This window comes from Chelonia mydas, chromosome 11 (genome assembly GCF_015237465.2).
Source record: "Chelonia mydas isolate rCheMyd1 chromosome 11, rCheMyd1.pri.v2, whole genome shotgun sequence".
NCBI classification, from domain to species: Eukaryota; Metazoa; Chordata; order Testudines; family Cheloniidae; genus Chelonia; species Chelonia mydas.
The window spans coordinates 68,696,908-68,718,884 of NC_051251.2; the positions used below are offsets into that span (position 1 = coordinate 68,696,908).

The 21,977-nt window shown below is 48.2% G+C and overlaps 1 protein-coding gene across 9 annotated transcripts in view; it reads right to left on the reverse strand.

The window, feature by feature from the left end:
* Positions 1 to 2,753: 2,753 nt before the first annotated feature.
* MLPH (melanophilin) overlaps positions 2,754 to 21,977 on the reverse strand; it is an 83,650-nt gene continuing 64,426 nt past the window's right edge. For all 9 annotated transcript variants that reach the window (XM_043525316.1, XM_037912687.2, XM_037912685.2 and 6 more), the window contains 6 exons: positions 14,917 to 15,072; positions 13,865 to 13,957; positions 11,545 to 11,637; positions 9,831 to 9,888; positions 5,629 to 5,726; positions 2,754 to 4,816 (listed from right to left, as the gene is read on the reverse strand). In XM_043525316.1, coding sequence (XP_043381251.1) covers positions 4,790 to 4,816; positions 5,629 to 5,726; positions 9,831 to 9,888; positions 11,545 to 11,637; positions 13,865 to 13,957; positions 14,917 to 15,072 — 525 coding nt within the window. In that variant the 3' untranslated portion in view covers positions 2,754 to 4,789. The remainder of the gene's footprint in view (positions 4,817 to 5,628; positions 5,727 to 9,830; positions 9,889 to 11,544; positions 11,638 to 13,864; positions 13,958 to 14,916; positions 15,073 to 21,977) is intronic.

The window sequence follows — 21,977 nt, forward strand, 5'->3', positions numbered from 1 at the left end:
CACTGATTTGAACTAACCCCAAACCTGGGAGGGGAGTTAACATGAGAAATGAGAAATGTATAAGAAAAGATAACAAAAAGGTACCAATAAATTTGTGAAACAAATGGAAGCTGAAGCGGTATTGTCCGGTACTGGAGGCATGTGTGATGAAATCATCTTGATGAGCTGCCCACTTGTGAGTAATTGATCGCTGCTTACTGCATGGTTTGTCTTAATCAAGGTCTGTTAGACCTACTGGCTGAGTAAGTGAAATTCTCTATCCAACAAAGGGGAAAAATGCTAGAGAAGGAGGCCTGTTAGTATATGAAGCGGAGGGACAAAATTAAATGGTTGGGATATTGACCTCCTTTGGAAATCTGTCCTCAGCAAGAGAGACAATGAGAAGACATTTGGGCAATTAATAAGAAATGGAGACGTGTTATAAACATAAACAGCAGGTTCTACTTAGTGTCAAAGTACTTCCAAGTAGTTAAAATTGCTCCTTCTAACGAGGCCAGTCCTGCCTTCTGCAATAATGATCTCAGGTCCAGCGTTGCCAACTCTCATGATTTTGTCGTGAGAATCGCAGTATTTGGCTTTGCTCTTAAAGCGTCAGCTGCTGGAATCCAGTGATTGCATGAGAATCTCAGTTTTTACTCATTGTTTGTCACCCTTGTGGTTGTGGGGAAAACCTTGGAAATGTAAGTGTAGTCCTAAAGGGTCAGAAAGGGGAAGGCAACCCACCCCCGTCCCAAACCCCAAGTTGATTTTTAAAGAATCTTGTGGTTTTTGGAGGATCTGACTCAGGATTTTTGAATGTTTCAGGTTGGCAATGCTGCAGGCCTTATTCCTCAATTTCTTGTGGTGGGGTTATGACCCGGCAAATAGACTGTGTTTGTGATGAAGAGCACTATCGGGCAAGTAGAATTGGGTGACATTCTTCATCTGAACATTTTCTTTTTCAGCAAAAACGGCAGCTGCAGGTTAAACAAAACAGTTTGTGAAGTTTGTGCACTGATTTAGCCAAGGGACAAAATAAAATTCCGCAACAATCAAAACCATTTCATTTCACCTTTTTCAAAATGAGATGTTTCGATAAAGTGCAATATTGAAACAAAACCCTTTATTTTGGGATGCACAGAACTTTCCACTTGACCCCAAATTATTTATTTATTTATTTATTTATACTTTTTGGTTTGATTTTTCTTTTTTTTCTTTTTTTTTGCAAAACTGCTAGTAAACCAAAAAGTCAGTTATTTGCACAACGCTAAGTGCAACTGAATAAGCTCCAGTGGTGAGAGTATCAATTTCCAAGGAGCAGTTCCTTTTATTTCATAATAACCATGGATATTCTGGTATGGTCCCTGTCAATACAGGCATGGCTGACATCCATGCATAAGAGCTATTAAATTCGCTAGGCATCTGGATCCTGAATCCCCAGTGCAGCTTGATTGCATTCTCCCTATGGCTCCCTCTACACCAGTGGTTTTCAACCTATTTATCCTTGTGAGCTGCATATGCAGGTCTCTGTGTTGTGTGGGCCAAATCCACCCTGTATACTACCTGTCTGAGGATGTCACATGGGCCGCAGCTGTGTGCTGATTGGGTCGTGGGTTGAGAACCACGGCTCTACACTGAAAGATCTGTCTTGTTTCCAGGCACCATTGCAAAACCCCAGAGTAAACAAGGTAATGCTGCTAATTGTCACCAGTGTAGCTTATCCTGTTTTCATGCAGAGATACGCTACACCAGTTCAGGACACCATTTACCTTGTCTGCAACGGGACTGTATTAGACCAGCTACACTGAAGACTAGAATCAGGGCAAAACCTCAGTATATGCTTTGCTCGGCTCAAAAAGCTGGTTTCTAAAGGTCTTGGCTACAGTGGCATAGCGGGTGGGATATTTCAGCCAACAGAGCCTTGAAGAGGAAATGTTACTTTATGAAAGTGCTTGTCCTGTTCCAGAATTGAAAGCGCACTGAAGTGTTGAGAGGCGAGGATGTTTCTCATGGAAATTACTGTATAACTGTAGTTAAGCTATATAAATCAACTGTTGTATCCTGCAATTTGTAAGGCAATTGTTAAAGAAAAAATAAACCACAGCCCTTCTGCTTTGTGTATCCAGGAATCCTTTAATGTTTTTCAACTTTACAGCTTGCCGTTTTGAACAGTTCACCAGTTCAGCTGATGGGATTCATGATGAAACCTCCCTGCTTGCAAATTGATGAGCCCTAATTAGATCACAGCATCTGAATGTGATTTGTTTGGTCTTTGCAGAGGTGTAGCCATTCAAATAAGTAAAGAACTTAATGCGCCAATAGATAAAACCCTTTTTTGTTGGGGCAGGGGAAGGATTGTCATAAAGAATTTCTCCTGTTCCTATTTCCTTTTATGCATCGATCCCATTTGTTTATCCGTTGATGTTATGGTAATTCCTGTGCTTAAAACACCACAGCATAGGACCCAGGTAACAAAACGCAGTCAACAGGGAATGTACAGCATTATTGTTTGACAAGTCTCCTCTATAGCTCCTGAATGAGTGTGAAAACACAGGCTTGTGATCAATGCCAGGTTAATGAATGTATTCTCTCCCCCCACCTCCCCAATCCTCTCTTTCAATGTCACAGCTTCATTTCCTGTAATTTAACAATTGCATTTTGCAAATATGATGCAGTTGCACTGACTGGTTAAGTGGGGAAAGTCAACGGCGAGACAGACAATTCTGCCAAGATCAAGAGGGAGGAAAGCAGACGCAAAATGGGGTGCTAGGATCTCCTAACACAAAATCGGCTTTATTGTAAGATTTAGCATATGTACAGATTATAGAGACAGAGGAGGATGAAAGCAGATAAATAAAAATGGCCTGAAAGCTACGGTCTGAATAATGCCTTATTTTACATTGCCGAAGTTTGTCATGAAATTCCAATAGACTGGTACTGAACTAAAGGTGGAACTGTGCATAGCAGAGGATGTGTTTATAGTCAAGGTGGTACTGGACTGTGGCTTTAAAAAACACCAGGCCAGGTGCTCAGCTGGTATAAATCTGCATCATTCTATTGACTTCAATTGAGTTGCCTTACACCAATGAGGATCTGGGTCACTGGGTTATGCTTAATGTCAGCTCAGTGGTGAGATATATACAACTGGTCATTTAATTTTTTTGCAGGGTGCTCTGATGACCTGGTCGTGGCTGGAAGTTGGTTTCTAACATAGCGGTAATTATTTACAGTGGGCTATACTTATTTCTTGGAACGGCCTAGCCTTATGCCAACTGAAAGAGAACTCAGGATCTCAACTTGGACTATACTAGTGAGAATGGAAATGATTTCTAAAGGGAGTCTGAGACTGTAAGTAGCTTCCACATGAATTATACTAAAAGTGATAAGCAGCTGCGGAGAAGTCACACTGGTTCATTTCAGCTGTCATGCCCCAGGGTATAAGAACTGTAGGTTGAGGATACAAATACCATTAGTCAGTCACAACTACAGCTAGTTGGGAATTTTTCATCAAAATGTGTTTTTTTTTTTTTACCCCCAAAATGCAATTTTTGTCAAACCAGAATGTCTTGAAAAACAAGTTGATTTTGATGAATTTTCTCCACAATCCAAGAAGCATTTTAATAACGTTGAAACATCCAATTTTGACATATTGGGACTAGAACATTTTGATTTTTCAGTTCAAGATGATTTTTTCAAAAAAAATATTTTTTATATCGAAACATTTGAAAGTTTTGCGGTCGAAATGGGAATTTAATGTTTCCGTGTTATTGAGATGAAACGGTTTGATTGACCCCCAAACCATTTTTGGAATTTGGTTCCGCTGGAGATGTTAAAATATTTTGTTTGCATTCTGTTTCAGAAAGGGAAAAATGCCAAAAAGCACAGAATCTCTTGGGAAGTGGTAACTCTGGGTCCTGCCCACTGCTATTTGCAATTACCATGTTAGGTGGCTGCAGGATGTATCTGCAGAGGTTCGTGCCTCCGCTCATGACCAAAGCCTAATGCAATGACCTGTTACTCACACAAGGATTCACATGGATCATTCTTAAACTAAATGTTTTTATATTAAAATACTGAGGTGGCCTCCAACCCTCTCTTAGGTAGCTTCCGTCGCTCCTGCCCATGGGGGGGAGAGGGGGGAGTGGACAGACCGTGGACAACTGCGGAGTGACCGTTGCAAATGTCCAGCAGCACATTTTCAAAGTGTTGGGCTGGGTTTTAGCCACGTGACCCCCATTCGAGGCAATGGGGAGTGGGCACCCTAAATCCACTGCAAACTCTTGAATACTGATGGGTCCAATCACTGACTTCTCTGCACCACCCCAAGAGGAAAGCGAATGTCAGAGTGGAAACTCACTCCACTGAAGCCACCAGAACTACACCCAGCATGTAGCTGGCCCACTGAGTTAACCCTAACAGCTACCAGCCTTGACAACACTGCTTTCAAATGCAGACAGACGTCCTTGTTTCACAACATCGGAGACTTGCGGAAGAGACGTAGTGGGTGCGTGGTATGACAGCTGGGGCTGCTTTGCCAGACACTGGGGGCTGGAAATCCTGTCAGGAACAGGCAGCAAGTTTCTTATTGGGACTTGGTTGCTTGAGTAGCGAGGTGGAGCCAGAGCTCCGTAAGCACAACTCGGCAGGATTTCCCTGACCCACAGGACTGCCTCCTCCTCTGTACCCAGCCCTTCGGGGGGAGAGGAGGCAGGCAGAAGAAAGAGAATGTGTTGAGGGAAATATAGGTGAAGCTCTGAGCGGAGGCCGGGCATTGTTAGTAAAATTGCAGTGTCGGGAAGCTCCAGCTTCTTCAGGGTCGATGCGTCATCACAGGCTTCTGCAAGGCACCAAGACACTGAACTGAAAACCGGGAGGCTACAGGATCAGACTCATGAATCTCATGAATCTCATTCGCTGTCTGCTTCCAGTTTCCCTTCTCCTGCAATCTCCACTCACTGTGGGCTGCCCTCTCTGCCCCTTCCAGAGCAGGAGATGAAGCCACCAGTATGGCTCCCGGGGGAGACGTACCCCTGGAAGATCCAACTGCCTCCTTTCGTCATGCCCATGTCATAGTCTCCTGTGTGCTGCAGACCTAGTCACATGCCTTGGGATCAGCTCTGCACTCGACAGCTCGATTTCTTGCCTACTGGGCTCTAGTGACTGTACACTGGCTAAGGGCGGGTGGGCTGAACCACACCACAGAGGAGTGGTTGCTGGTCTCTGGGCACCATTGGTGTCTCATAGGTTTCAGCAGTGGACCCCCATGGAGGCACCATGCACATCTTGACCGACATCAGAGGGGTGAAATACTCAGTAATACAGGGTTTGCTAAGACTTCTGTGCTAATTTGTTGATGTAGCGAAATGCCCAGACCCTATATGGCCGATCAGCAAGAACTCTAAGCAACCCTCCGCTCCTTTCAACCCTCAGTGTAAGGGGGTGGGCATCTGGCACTAAGGAGCAGGACGGGACAGGACAGGACCCCCAGCTGCAGGAATGATCGCTTTGCACACCCCTCTCCCACCACTCGGGTGCTGCCCTGAGCTGAGCCAGACCAGAGAATGGCAGCCCTAATCGGCTTCCTGACACTGCAGACTGAAACCCCTCCAATCATGTGTCGGGTCAATAAGTGAGAGTCTGGAAGGTTACCGCGAAGATGCGATCTGCTTTCCTGTTCTTCCCATTGGGGTTCCTTTGTGTCAAAGAGCCTCGGTAAATGGAGTTCCGATCAAAGGATTCGTTGCCGTCTTTACAAAATAAAAGATAAAATAGCTTACATTGGTGGTGTTGATCTAGATCACGCGTGGGTGACTAGGAAATGCACCTGGATCTTTTGAAATAGCTTCCTTACACTGCTCTGGGCCTGAGTCTCCTCTGACCTACAGCAGTTTTACACTGGTGTGTAATCAGCGAGTTACTCCCAATTTACACTACTGTAAACCAGAAGAGAATTAGACCCTTCATATTGGAGGCAAACAGCCCATGAGCCAGGTCATATCCCACATCAGTCAGAGGGGTCAATTACTCACTGAGCTACCATTGTTATTTCCATTCATAATTCAGGATATACATTTCATGAATGTGCCTGGACCATTCAACCAACAGCCGGCTGGTTATTCAGGCAGCAGCTCACCTCAGTGCACTCATTATTCTATCAGTGACTCCTGATTTATATTTGTACATTCCCCCTCTTCCCATTCAGGAAAGCAGTATGACTCCACCTTGCAGACTATCTGAGCTGCAGCTTCACAGACCCTATTACAGTAGAGTGTCCAGCTATCCTGGACGTGGCTTGATAATTTCTCAGAACAGGTTCTTGGCCAGCATAGACAAGAGGCAGCTCAGGGTGTTCAGGGTGCAGGTGAGAGCACCGTGTGGCTGTCTTACAGCAGGACTGTACTGTCTGCATGTGGAAATGTAACTCCCAACGAAAGGCCTGATTCTCCTTGACTTTGCTTCTGTGCAGCCTTTACGCCAGTGGCTTCTCTTCTGACCTGGTGCCATGACTGCGGTGGGACCAGGTCAAACTCAGTGAGACAGTCAGAGAAATAACAGCAACTCTTGACCTGTGCTCAAATATTCCAGGCACCTTCATTACTGCTGTTCAGAGTAGACATGAGAGTGCCGAAGCACCACAGCGGGTGCATTAGAAACATAAGGGGCCAGATCCTCTGTCCCTCCCATGCCCCCTGCAGCACAGAAGGCACTGCTGTAAGGCAGCAGTGGGGGATTCTCCTAGCATAGGGATCCTCAGCTGGCACGCCTGGTCTGGCAAGTGGGGTTGTGCTGGGGCAGGGCTGTGGTTCCTTGGGAGCCACTCTCCACCAGCCCCAGCGTGAGGTGCACATACTGGCCGTAAGAGCACCGCAGATGGGGAAGGAGAATTCCCCTGGCAGAGGAACAGCACCGGGCTGCTGTAGGGGGGGGAGGGATAGCTCAGTGGTTTGAGCATTGGCCTGCTAAACCCAGGGTTGTGAGTTCAACCCTTGAGGGGGCCATTTAGGGATCTGGAGCAAAAATTGGGGATTGGTCCTGCTTTGAGCAGGGGGTTGGACTAGAGGACCTCCTGAGGTCCCTTCCAACCCTGATATTCTATGTGGTTCCTCCCTCAGAGGCCCTGCATAGGTGCTTGCTGGGGCTGGAGGAGAGGTATTGGGCTGGAAGGGGCGTAGGTTAGCTGCTATGGCCATTCTGGGCTGTAAACAGCTCGTAGGCAGCCCTTGGGAGGCTGCTGGAGCTTAGAGCAGGCCCCCTGCAGCAGCCCAGAAATAAGATGGCAGACAAGGGGCTTAGAACCAGCTTTGCCCATCCACTCCCTGGGGTGCATCTTTTGGCATGGTGCTTCCAGGGGCCCTCTGCTCAAAAGAACAAAGGCTCACGTACACACTACAGCTGGGTTCTGCTTCCACCAGGTATTTCCAGGATCGCGCTGGTCAGAGAAAGGGCTGCTCTTTGAAAGCGGGGCTGCGTTTGCTCTCCTGCAACGATCCCACAGCAAATCTAGTCGGTTCACAAGATCAGGCAAGGTCTGCACTGCCAGCTCAACCTGCTGGCTAACTATGGAGCCAAGTCCCCTCGGCCTCATGCCTCCTCATTAACTAGAAAGGTGCTGGACCTAGGAAGTAGCTGATGCTGTAGGAGTGGAATGGAATGCAGCCCGTTCTTCCGCAGCTCGACTGGCGCTGGAGTGCGGCCAGGGATTCAGACTTGTTTCCGTTAAACTAAGTCAGGATTCAAAAGGGATATCCCTGAGGAAACGCAGCCGTTCAGGAACCACTGTTCTGATCCTGACGGCCCACTCACATTTAAGCGATCAAGGGGTTTTCTTTTAAAATCTGTTTGCTGGAGGTCCTTAGCACCCGAGAAAGACAAACACAACATTCTGCATGAAAACCACAGTACCACTGAAACACAGACTCGGGTTCCTACGCTCAAAGCATCAGACAAAGCAGGGGTATCATCTCCATTTCTCCCTTCCTGCACTCAGCTGGTGGGCTCTCTGGTTCTCACGTGGCTTTGCTCTTGGCAGACCTTGCAAACACCTCTAGTGACAGGAAAGTCCTCGGGAGTGCTGGAGCTGTGCAAAATGCGTCGGGGGGAGGGGGGAACAAAGGGAGCCTTACAAGAGCTTTTTGTTGTCCCCCCCCGGCCCAGTTCTGGGAACAGCTCAGCCCGTCTCTGCTGTTACACTGCCTGGAGATGACGGTGCACTCCAGGCATGGCCCCAACCCAGCCCTGTTATGCCTGCCTACACTGGAGGAGCTGGGAGGAATCCTCTGCTGCACAGTTCAGTCACCTTCAGCGACTTTCTGCACCACGGAAGCCTTAGCATGGGCCAGGATCTGGCCCCACATTGGGCACTGAGGCTCCCAATAGCAGGTTAATTACTTCAATTCCTTGGTTAAGGGACACAATGGGCCCAAATCCCCCTTGGGGTAAGCATATGCCACTTCGCTGATTTCCAAAGAGTGGGGCACAGTTACAGCAGGGCTGAGCGTGGCCCATTTTTCTGGTGTATGGCTGCATCCGAAACCCCAGCTACAGGGGTTCGTTCCTCAGCGAGGCACAGACTGGCCGACTGGGCTTCACTGCGGCATACGGGAGCAAAGTGTAAACTCCCACTCGTTAGCCCGCTGCATTGAGGAGGACTGCATGGTACACTGTGTTATGGAAACTTCCTTAGCACGAGCAAGTCCCCCTCTGAACTCCCGACACCCCTACAAACCCGGAAACAGCAGGCTTAACGAGGCAGCTTTTTGAACCTCTACATAATCTCCCATTCACTCTCGCCTCCTTCCAATTTCCCCTATCTGCGTCCTTCCCTGCACAACCTTGCACGTCATTGACCTGTGGGGAGAGTGACAAGGAGATACAGAGTCATTCTGCTTCCCTGTGGGGGCGCCTGGGGGATTAGACTCCTGTCCTGACGTCAGCTGATTGCCCCATCGCTCTATCTGCATGCCAGGAGTGCAGCACCCCGGTTATCTAGCTGCCCTTTCAGGGGAAGAGCCGATGACTCCTCTTCACCAACAAAGAGAAGGGACCTTGCTCCCTGTGAGACTCAGATCAGGAAACGTGCCTTGCAATTCACTTTTAATGCGGGGCGGACGAGAATGATAAATTCATTCTTGGTATTAAATGATTGCTTTTCCCTTTCCTCGCCACTCCTTCTCCTACTCAGCACTTATCTAGAAGGAGAACAGCTCTTTCTTCAATCCCTCCTGCAAGCTTATGATTCAAGATAAGAGAGAAGTGGAAAAATCATTTCCTAATGGCTCTTGCCGCCAGCCGCCAGGGCATAACATATCCAGAGACCTTCCCATCGCACGGCCACGGCTGCTGGATTTCAGGTCTTCGTCTTCTTTCAGACACCTCTAGCTGCGGTAGTGTAGATGGCCCTGGGCTGGGCGAGGCAATGGCTCCTGCCCCCGTAGAAGAGGTCAGAATGGTGACAGTCCGGGGACTGTAAAGACACTCACATAGAGGAAAAACCCACAAGGGGAGTGGCAAATACCATAGACATGAGGAGGTGGGGGAATGCTGACGATCTGTATTTCCTTAGGGGAGTGGAGAGTACAGAATCCCGTTCTCTGCTGGGAGTGCGCCAGGAAGATTTTTTAGCCTTTTGCCTCAATCTGGCTACTGGACTCTACTTCCTTCCCAGATCCCGCAGGCCTATTTCTAAAACCCCATTCCCCTGCCCTTGCCATACCAGCTCTCTGGCTGAAAAACATGGCTGGAGGCCGGACAGACGTGACTTACAGCCCCCACAATGTGGGGCATGAGTCCCCACAAGGTATGACATGACCCCCACCCTTTCCTCAGACACAAGCAGAGAGCACAAGTCTTACCGGCAATTTCAAGTGAACTGTTGAATTTTCTCCTTAACACCTGTGGCATAGACATTACCTAGAAGAGAAAGGAGCAGAGTTGTTAATCCCTGGGACTGTGTCCTTTCTCTCGAAGCACTGTATGAGGGGGCCAGTGGATAGCCTTAAAGCTAGGCTTTCCTTCTGTGTTTAGGAAAGATACCAGTCTCCAGCACGCCTTCACATGTCCATCCCGGTCAGAATCAGTCAGCTGAGCGTGTACCGGTGGGAACGCTGTGTTTACTAGCTGACTGTACCCAGGATACATGGGGACGGGATGCACAAGGGGAAAAAGCAAAGCAAAGATCATTGTTTAATTCTTCCCCAAAGCAAAACTCCATTTGACAAGAGAAATCCTGACAGCCCTCCTGGAACTAATTCCAGTGCTAGGAAGCTGTACCTTAGACGGCACTTTGTTAGCCTTAAGGTGAATGGCTAGGAGGCTGTGCACCATACAGAAGTCTGCATTCTCCAGAGGGTTAAGAGATATTATTGCACTTTCAGAATGAAACTAATGCAGCATTCGTAACAGGTACCAGATCTGTGGCCTATAGTCAGCTACCGAACAGCTAGCGCCAGTGCAAACTTCCCTAAGCGGCTCTGCCGTTAGGTCTCAGCCCTGAGCCGGCGTAATTGCTTTGGCCCCGAACCAACAAAGCATTTACACGTCTGCTTAAGTCGACTCCTATTCAGTCATGCACGTAAGCACATGTTTTGCCGACCAGGGATAATTTGGGTCTGTGGCCCAGTGGCTACCTCACAACCCCCCCTGGTAGCCCCAGAACAGTCCTGCATGCAGTCCCTCTTCTCTGTTTCCCTTCTTGGCTCCCCAAATAAACTCCATGCAGGGTTTTCCCAGCCCTTCTTGGGGTCTGATTTATTAACTCAAAGCTCAGAACTAAACACCCTTCAGCGGGGTATAGGCCAAATGCCCTGGTCTGGTCAGAGCCCTTCCTGCCTTAGCAAGCTACGCCCAGCCCTTCCTAGCTGCAGCCATTCCCCTGGTCTCAGGGTCTGCAGTCTTACTACAGCCCCCAGAGCTTCTGCCTCATAGAATCATAGAATATCAGGGGTGGAAGGGACCTCAGGAGGTCATCTAGTCCCACCCCCTGCTCAGAGCAGGACCAATCCCCAACTAAATCATCCCAGCCAGGGCTTTGTCAAGCCTGACCTTAAAAACCTCAAAGGAAGGAGATTCCACCACCTCCCTAGGTAACGCATTCCAGTGCTTCACCACCCTCTTCACTGCAGCCATCTTCTGCAGGAAATTCCCTGGTTCCCTTCAGGCAAGGCTAATCCTGGTATCGGGGTTGGCTTGGCCCCAGGCTCTCCAGCCCAAGGCAAGCCACCCTCCTGTAGGGCCCTTTATGTATGAGAGGACAGTGTAGTTTCCATGCCGATTACTGGCCTTTCTGCCGAGTCTGCCAACAGCAGCTGCCAATTATTGATGGTGATGAATCTGTGATGTGGACACATGTCCGTTAGGAATTGGCTGAGTCCCCCAAGCCCATTTCACACAGGCTACTTGATGCCTCTTCAAAGGGTAGTGGCCACAATCACTCCAGACTCAGCTTATGTTCAGACAGGTGGCCTAGAGGAGAAAGGCTTTCCAGACCATTCCTGAGCAGACTACTCAAGGTTTCTCTGGTTTGTTTTAATCACATCCTTGACAGCCAGGAGACATCTGTGTACTCACTTTGAAGTCATTTGGTGATGCCATTTCTGAAGAGTCCGTACTTTGATCCCCTTGACTGCTACCTGCGTTCCTGGGAGGCTGGAGCATAAACAGCTTGGAACAGAAGAAATGTAAAAGATTTCTATGACTTCTTCAGTGCCAAAAGACAAGTGAGAGGCACAGCTGTCCATTGGGCTGACCATAGCAGCTGGGACATTTGCAGCACTGGTTCTCCATGGCAGCTCATCCCCCCTGGTGATATCGAGGGACCTAGGAGTTACATTAACTGACTGCTTAAAGAGTGACATTGAGCAAATAGCTGATCCTGTGGGTACGGCACTGGGTTAGAGCTCAGGAGTCCTGGGTTCTTGTCCCAGCCCTGCTACTAACCTGTGAGGTAACTTTGGGCAAATCACGTCACCTCTTTGTTTCCCCTCCCAATGTTTGACTGTCTTGTCTATTTAGATTGGAATAAGTGTGTCCCACGAGCTCTTGATGCCAACTGGCAGAGTGCATAAGGGTTACAGGAAGCTCTGGGGTCTGGCATTTACATTCTGGTTCATCAAAGAGTGTCACGTGAGGTGTCTACAGAAAGCCGGTGTCACACTGGTCATCAATGTCATTGTGAAATGTGTGTGCGTGTGTTGAGGAAGGAGTTACGTACTTACACTGAAAATTATGTTCTTAAGGTCTAGGGACTGGCCACCAGCAAAGGTGAAAAGCAGGTTTTCTCTCAGACAAGAATCATGTATCGGTCTGTTTACATGTAAATTAAGCCTTGCTTGGTTCACACTGGGCCTCCATTTACACGCCTGAGCTGAATGCTAATGAAGGACTGTGGAATCTTCATAGAGAGGAAATTCGCAGGAAGAGGAAAACAGCAAGTTTGTCTGTTGAGGGGCAATACACTGAACTTCTGAAACCATATCTGAGGGACATATGAAATACTGAGCATTCCTTCAGTTTGTGAGGACAACCTATCAGCAGGATTGATCCTATGAGAAGGGATCTCAACCAAACCAGCTGAACACACTAGGGAAAGTACTTGGGGTAAGTATGCTTTCTTGGAGGAGGTAGGGGAATACCTCGTCCGTTACTTTTTGGCTCCAGAAAGCACGTTATGATTTTGTTTTATATGTAACCACTTGTTTCCAATATCCTTTCCCACTCTTGCTTGAATCTCTGTTCTTTGATAATAAACATATCCTTGTTTTCACTATAGAGAGAGAGAGAAGGAGAGAGCTCACAGCTGTGGTGATGCTGAGTTCCATCCTGCACGGGTATGGGCTGTTCCTTTGGGAGCGTTGTGAGAATTCAGTGGAGCAGAGGTGGGGCACTGCAGAGGGGTTGGTGTGTGCCCATTGCTCACCTGCACAGAGACAGCGAGGCCTGCAGAGGCCTGGCAGGCAGCGCTTGTGTTGCCAGAGGTTGGTGGTTTCAGGGAGCTGATCTACAGAAGGTGTAGACAAGACTGCTTCCCACTAAGGGCACGTGGTACCTCCCAACCCTGGCTACTCTGGGGGAGTGTCACAGTGTGGTTTTAGGGGCAGAGCTGGTCTCGTACTGTGTGTATGTGTACAGTGCCTAGCCCAGTGGTGTCCTGCGACCTCTAAGCACCACCACAATTCCAATAACAACAGCCAGGAGATAAAATCTCCTTTTACAATATGGATCTCAGCTGCCCTTGGCCGATTGATCCTAAGAAGGTGGGAAAGTTCCCGTGTCCCAATTTTAAGGGGTGGTATGCCGACATGCCAGCAGTTGCTGCAGATGAGGATCTCATGTCTAAAATGACTGGGGAAAACTGAAGATTTCCTGTGACAGATGGTTGGGATTTTTTTCTTATAAAGAAGGAGACAGCATGCAGTAAACGAGTTCCTTATGGACACAGGGCAAGGGGCACAGGGGATAGCACAGCAGCCCAGAATTATGTAAATATATGTGCAGTGTCTAGAGCACTGGAGTGGGACTCAGGAAACCTGGCTTCTATTCCCTGCCCTGCCACTGCCCTGCTGGGTGACCTTGGGCAAGTCACTTCCCCCCTCTGTGCCTCAGTTTCCCCATGTGTAAGGGGGGGAATGATGCTACTGCCCTCCTTTGCAAAGCACTTTGAGAGACACTGATGGCAAGTGCTGTAAAAGAGCTCGGGACTGTTATCACACAGCTGTTTTGTTTATACTGTATGTAGAACAGCACTTGGGTTAAGGACCTGATGCAGGAACTGGCCGGGGAGGCTTTTAGTGCTGGGTTATGCAGGCGGTCAGACCAGATGGTCATAACCGTCCCTTCTGGCGTTAACATCTGAATGCTGGGTACGTCCTCTGCAGGCAGACACACTCACCTGTGTGCTGTATTTCTTCTTTGGCTTTTCCACTGGTTTCACTGTCAGCCCAGCAGCACTCAGAGCTGCAATTCGAGACTCTATATCGGAAACCTAAGAGACAAAATGCACATAACTTCCCACAGGTGCGCTCCCAGAAATGACCGCGGGAGCTGGGCAGATCCCAATCACCACCAATCCCTCTGGAGCTACCTCCGCTGCAGCCACTGGCCCCAGTGCCTTGCCCGCCAGGTCCATGCCACGCTCAGCCCCCGCTGGGTTGGAGAGTGAGCCCGCCCTGCACTCCTTCCGTACCAGTGCCTCCTGTCCCCCGGGACTGAGTGCAGCTCTCCGCTCTGGATGTTGCAACCTAGTGCATGGCATTGCAGCGCCATTCAGGTTGGCCCAACCACTCCTCTATAGATGGAGACTGTCATAAATATAAAGGGAAGGCTAATCACCTTTAAATCCCTCCTGGCCAGAGGAAAAAACCCTTTCACCTGTAAAGGGTTAAGAAGCTAAAGATAACCTCGCTGGCACCTGACCAAAATGACCAACGAGGAGACAAGATACTTTCAAAGCTGTACCCTAGAGTGGGGAAGGAACCTTGACAGAGACAGAAGGGTGGATGGGCCAAATTTGATTGGAGTTGTGACCTAGAGAATGGGGGTCGTGGCGCCAGTCAGCTTTGGCCCGCCTACCCCTCCAGACAGGCCAAACCTGAATGGCACTGTATCCCCCACCTGCAGGTTGCGATACCACTTGGTTTGGGGGCCCTTGGCAAATTGCCCGCAACTTCCCTGCTGCCAGTGATACACACCGTGCATACGGCTGTGAACACCACTGTAAATATGGCAGTGTAAAGGAAATGCTCATTCAGAGTTTATTTTCTGACTGAGTAAATGATGAAGCATTCAGTGGTTGGCCCAGCGCTGTGTTTGTACAGTGCCTAGCAAGCTGGGGGTCTGGTCTGTGACTCCAGCCCCTAAGCACTACAATCATACAAATAAATAACAATGCAAGAACTAGCCTGACCGTGCTGGATCACCCACTTTGCATAACTGAGCTATTACCTCGCTCTCGGCACGCTGCATCTGCATGGCCGCTGATGCCACTTTGTCCTCCAGCTCTGACAGCTCGGAGTCTGTGGTCCCGCTGTGCTGTGCACGTTCCTCTAGGTCCCTCGGGGTTTGGTCCAGCCCAGATGTCTTTCCAGCAGCCGTGCAGACCTGAAAAAAAGCCATCGTGTGACTCACCTCGCAGTCAGGCATCGTCTGTTCTGCCATCTTCCCATTCTAACCCCCGCTGCGGTGACACTGGCTGCTCTCTTTTGCTAGTTAGACAGTCCTCAGGTTACCATGGACTCAGCCCCAGATGGTCTCCATGACTGGCGAGGTCAGCGCTGTATAACTACAAACTTCTCTTTTGCTGAACAGTCTGTACCTTCGGAGTCCTGCGGGGCTTCCTTCCTCTAAGTGACTGGGCCATTTCCTCCCCTTTGCTATTTTTCAAAAGCAATTATCGCTATGGTGAAGCGGTAAAAGCTCCTTCTGAAATACCAGGACAAAACGCCACGAGCTGAATGTGTGGTGTCAGCGCCCGAACAAGGATCTTCACGTCGTGCATTGAGACTAGGAGATAGGCACTTAGAAACAACCGCAGGCTGCTGTGTCCTGCCGTAGCATGCTTGCAAGGAGAGGAGAGAGGGAACAACACTGCCAGGCTGTGAATGCCTCCTGTCTTCTGTAGCTGTGTCTGGATCTGCCGAAGAGCAATGTGCGGTATAGAGATGCTACACTTTGGGAGCTGGAGGTGTAATTAACTCACCAGTCCCTATCTATAGCATCCTTATGTTCTGAAAATACATTTCTGGGTAGGGATTCCTCCATGTGCCTGCCAACAAGGTGTTGCATTCACGTGCTGACTGGGGTCTATTTGAAGATATGTGTAAACATTTCTTTCTAGATAAAAGGGTTAAAGAAATATTATTACTCATCCTAATACACCATTTGATTACGACTACATTTTCGCTTATTACCACGAATAACGCTTATTCTTGATGACTCCCATCAAATTCTAAAAAGAAAATTGGTTTACTTGATTTTGAGAGATTTTCATTAAAATGTACATTATTTCATTGTTGTAGCTTTTGATATGGTTATAGATCCAGTACAACCAGCTTACAAAATAGTTGTATTCAGAGCCTTTTTTTCCCTTTTTTTTTGTCTAAGCTCCTTGGGGCAGACACTGTCTTTTTGATCTGTGTTTGTACAGTGCCTGGCACAATGATATCCTGATTAGGGCTGGTTGGCACTATTGTAATACACCTAATAAATACAGGACAATGCCCAGCACAGTGGGGTCCTGCTTAAGGCTATGATTTTGGCATGGAAAACTGTTGGTAAATTTCACAGCAGAGGTGCTGGAAACAATCACGGAAAGTTACAGAATAATGTGTTTTTCTCTACGTCAACATACACAAGAGTATAGTGGGTTTTTTTGGAAGATAAGGCCCGTGGGGGGGAGGGGTTGGAGAGCAAGCCTACTCGACACTTACCCCAGAGGGCGGTTCCCGTCCTGCAGGGCTGGGCCCTGCTTCCTGCTCTGGGTGTTCCAACCTAGCACACAGGGTCCCAACGCCACTTAGGTTTGGCCCAGCTGCTCCTCAGTCTCCATTTATGGAGGTGCTACCGGGCCAAACCTGAGTGGTGCTGTGACCCCATGCGCTGGGTTGCAATGCCGCTTGGTTTGGGAGCCTAATCACATGTGTTTTTATAGCTGTTTCCAAGATGTCAATGATTTCATTCAAATTCACGATTTCCATGACAAAACTGTAACCAGGTCTGGTTCATGCCTGGGGTTCCTAGGCACCATTGTAAACCACCTAATAAATAATATACAGGGCCTAACATCATGAGAACGTAAAAACATAAGAACATGGTACTTTCGTACGGATGAATACATGCATCGAACACTTGATTCTAAGTGTTATGTTAAACAGAAGTACCACTACTACCTTCATACCCACAAGGACCGAGTCAACCTAGACGTTTGATTGTACAAGACATTAATAACTAATATGCAAAATAGCCCTATTATAGTAAGAGTGCCAGCATACTGCTTACATGCTTTGCTGAATGGTCCCATTATCTTATTACTGCAAATAGTCTCTCCTCCCCCACCCACAGATCCCTGGCTTGCTGTCCCTGTACTGAGTAATGTGTGAAGTTAGAGAATACACTCTCCAAGGCAGGAGGCCTTGCACTGGGAGGCACCTGGTACAATTGTGGGGCGTGGTAAAATAAAATCAAGTGCTAAGAATCCAACCAGGGAATAGAAAGATGCCATGTGCCTGATGTGTCCAATGAAACCTGAAAAATCAGAGTGTTGTATATTTCTAACTAACTGCAATTATCCACTCCAGCTATTTGTTAAATCATTTCCGTGTGTCACTGACAATCACAATCTGTTGATGGACAATTAAAAAACACTCAGAGAAGTTACTTTACAAACACTAATTAATGCTCGTAATATCCAGGTGATGGAGATGGGAGAGGGGAAATGACTTGCCCAGAGTGGCAATATTACTCTCGAATGGGCAACTCAACTCCCACCCCATTCCTGTTGCTCGTGAACAACCTCGCTGAGCTGAGTACGAGCCCCCCAGTGGTTTTAGAAAGCACCTAAAGTTCATGACTGGATTCTCTCTTTGTGGGGAGGAATTCAAAGACAGAAGCTGATGTGAAGGGTCCCACTGTCACTGGGATGTAGCATTTCATTCGGAAACCAGCAGCACCGCGGTATTTCTGAGAAAGTTTTGCCTTTTGTAGCTGTATTTTTATGACTAAACCCTCTGAAGAATGATTGATACACAGTATAAAAACTATTCCCAAACTCAAAAGCAAAATCCACCAACCCGGACCTCATTTTGCCCACTAAAACTTACAAAACTATCTACCAAGGTCAAAAGAAATGACTTGGAAGTTTAAAAGTTCTACTCCCTTTCCAATACACGATAACAATACTATACAGCATTACTTACTACAAAACACTGCGTGGGAGATGCTACACAATAGTGAAAATACAAACTTACCAGCTCTACCCACACTTGCATAAATCCACACCACCATATTAGCAACAGACTGATCACTCCATTCCTATTCATAGAGACATTCTCCCACTCCACGGACACACCGCACTAGGAGAAATTGTATAGCACTTGAACATAACATACTCCATGAGCCCTCTTCAAGCTTTACGACTCATTGATCCAAACCCCAGTGTAGTTAATGGAAAGACTCAAGTTGACTCCAAAGGGCTTTGGATCAGGCCCTTACAAGTATAATGTCAACAATATCCACCAACAGCACTCTTCCATCCCAGAACGGGGCAGGGGGCAAAGTAAAGTTTGGGTGGTTGGTAAGGGGTGAATGAATGACATTTTAATCCAAACTTTCCCACTACCACAGGATTGATCGAGTGACTAATATTTCAACTGATATGGTGTAAAACGGCCACAGGATAGGAGACTTTGCCAACAGATCAAAGCTGGGCTCCTCTCCTGAGGACTTGGGCACACCCAGAGGAAGAGTGTGTGTGTGTGTGTGTGTGTGTGTGTGTGTGAGAGAGAGAGTTACACCTGGGTGGGATATGAAGTAGTAGGTGGTTGAAGGCCATGACAGGGAGACTTCTCTCCATCTAAAACTGTGGGCCAGATCCTCAGTTGCAGCTGAGAAGTGTGTGGGGCAGCTTTGGGGTGGTGGAGCAAAGATGGCTTACGGGCTGTTCTGACAGCTGGGGATTGCCAGGGTCAATGTGCTCTTTCCCCCGGCACTGGCTGGAGGGGGAGTGTAGGAGCAGCTATGGTGGTTCCATCCCAGCCCAGGAACCTGCTACACTGGGTCATCCTCCTGAGGTTAGCTCAGGAAGCCACACAGCACTGCTGACACCCAGAGGAGCTAACGCTGCACATGCTTTAAGACCTTTTAAACATGTCACTGTCTAGTTATAACATATTAAAGTGGAGAACATACTCTGCCTTTCCCTTACCTCTATGCCCTTTCTCAATGGCCCCGGTCTCCTGTACAATCACCACTCACTCCTCATCATCCTGCCATTCTCCTGAAGGAAACCCTCCTCCCACCTCTCCCAGAGCTCCCCTCCTCCCCGTGTGAGAATGGGCAACTTAGTAAAACATTCACAAGGGGCTACAATATTGGTTGGAGACAGTGGGCCAGTGTGACAGAATGTACCCGTGTCCACACCCTACACACTAGTGTATCAATCTTTGTACAAAGTACGCCTTGTGAGATATCATTTGAAAACTCATAATTTGCTGGTCAATATTGTCCTGATAAAATACATGCAACAACACTGTATGTGACGTTAGAAGTTTCCACTGTATGGCATTCTTAACACATCTTCCAAACTGAGGCAGGCAATCAGATCTGTCTCAATCAAAGGAATATGTTCTCTGCTTCATTTGCATTTAAGCAGTAAACAGAGTCATCAAGCAGGAAGGGAAACAAAAGACGCTCCAACAGGTGAGGAAAAAGCAGCAGGGAACATCCTTCCCTACAAACCTGTCTCCTGAATCTCATCGGGAAATGTTTTCCAAGAGGGGGACTGACACTTTGAAAAGGAAGGAAAAACACCCCCCAGGCACCCTCTCATCTCTCTCCGTCGATTCACTGCACCAGAAGGGACAAAGGAATCAGCATGGAACTGGAGAAGAGATCCTGACCTAAGAAGTTTGGTCAGTAAGACTGCTGAAGGCATGTTGTGAGAAAACCTTGCTTTGAATTTAACATAGTTTGTTAAGTTAGGCACCAGTTGTGTTTAACCTTTATTTTTTGTGTAACCATTTCTGACTGTTGTGTCTCATGACTTGTACTCACTTAACAGCTCTGTCTTTGTAGTTAATAAACTTTTTCTTATTGTTTTATCAAATCCAGTGTGTTTGAACGGAAGTGTCTGGAAAACTCCATTGGGGGGGTATTATTTCTATTAAAGCAATAGTGGACTTTATATGAATTTGTATTGCCCAGGAGAGGGCTGGGCAGTACAGGACATACTGTTCTGGGGGGAAATCTAAGACTTGGAGTGTGCCAGGGTCACCCTGCAGAATAACCCAGAGCCAGAGTGTGACTGGCTGGCCGTAGCCCACACACAGACATAGCTGGGAAACTATGTTAACTTGGGAGTGGCTGGGTCATTAAACTTATTGAATCTATTTCCCTAAGTTAAGTATCCTCACACCTTCTTGTCAACTGTCTAAATGGGCCATCTTGATTATCACTACAAAAGTTGTTTTCTCCTGCTGATAATAGCTCATCTTAAATAATTAGTCTCTCACAGTTTGTATAGCAACTTCCAACTTATCTGTACGTATATCTATATCTATCTATCTATCTTACTACATGTTCCATTCTATGCATCCGATGAAGTGGGCTGTAGCCCACGAAAGCTTGTGCTCTAATAAATTGGTTAGTCTCTAAGGTGCCACAAGTCCTCCTGTTCTTTCTTCTTACAGCTGGGAGTGACTTGCATGCTGGAGGCTGTGAGCAGTCCAGACAGAGGCTACAGCAGCAAAGCGGTGTAAAGGGCACCCCAGGTTAGAGGGCAGGCATGACAAAGCTACTCATTAGCCTGGATTGTACCCCGGGGATGTCACACAAAGATCTAGTTGTACCAGGGAGGAATGGAAAGTGTCAGGGGGACGGGGTGTTGGCTGTAGTCTATCAGAAACACCTTGCTTGGAGACGACTAAGAGTTGAGAGCTCATCACACTGAACTCAATCAACACTCCCTGTAGCCTATAGTAGTGGTCCTCTGCCTTTCTCATACCAGGCTAGAGGGGTGCACCCCCCCTCCCTCTCATATTGTGCAATGCCTGGGTACAGCCAGGAGGTGGGCAGGGGAGCGATTCCCCTGACATCTGATTCTCAAGGTCCCTGGGTCACGACTCTCAGTTTAAAATCTTTGTTTTAATTCTTACGCCTCCAGAGCAAGGGGCTGTAGCCTCCCTGGGCATTCTGCTGTGCCCTGCACACTCAGCGTGAGCCTTGCCTATGAACAACAGGGAGCCTTACAATTTCTTCAGGTTTTTGACAGGCTTCGCCCACCTCCTTCCTGTCTTTCCGCCCTCCAGGGAGGGGAGAAGCATCCTCACCCTGGCCCTCTCATTCAAGGACTCTTGCCTGGCTCTCAGCACTGTGGCTGTGAGGTCACACAAAACCGGACCCGACGACCTCTGTGAACGTCCCAAACAGCCAGGGAAAAAAGTAACGTACGCGCACACACAACAGCCTAAATGGGGTGGGGTGGGGGGGGGTGGCAGAGGATGAGGAGCTGTAATTAAAGGGCTCCCGTTGTTCCTTGAGGGCTCTCAGCTGGAGATGGAAGTGGCTCTTAAGGAGCGCTTTGATCTCGGATCAGACTTCGTGGAGTACAGCTGTGACAAAGGAACCGTCTCAGAACGCCGGTGACGCGCTCCCATTAGCCGGCAGCCTGCACATAACTACAGGCTGCAGGAGAACGCTGCAAGAGGGCGGCTCATGCCCTTGCAGGGTATTTGTACAGCACCTAGCACAAAGGGACTTCAACCTGAGCTGGGATTTCTAGGCGCCGCATACAGCCAATAGTAATGCTATTTGTTTGCTGGCTGTGGTACACAATATTACCGCAATCCCCCCGACCGTCGCAGTTGCCATTCAGCTCAGTTATACACATGCAACCAAGCAGAATTCGGTTCAGGGCTTTGGTGGCTGTTGAACCAAAGGGAAGCTGTTGAACCAGCTTTTCAATCACAGCCACAGCCCTTCCCCCTCTGTTTTCCCTTCCTCACGCCACTGCCTCATTTTGGAAATGCAGACACAGCCGCTGGGAGCTGCTCATGCCCAGCCACCGAGTCTACAAACACCTTCCCCAGAGGTCAACGGTGGTAAAAGCAGCAGCTGAGTTAGGGGCATTAAACGGGGAAGTCCTCATCCACTCAGGTGCCAGTGGGGCCCTGGTGCTAACATAGCTCTGGGAGCGAGGGAAACAGGAAACAGCAGGTGCAGTGCCTCGAAGGCTGGCAAACACAGGTGTGGGTCGTGGGTGGCACTTCATTCCAAATAGCTTAATTGGCACT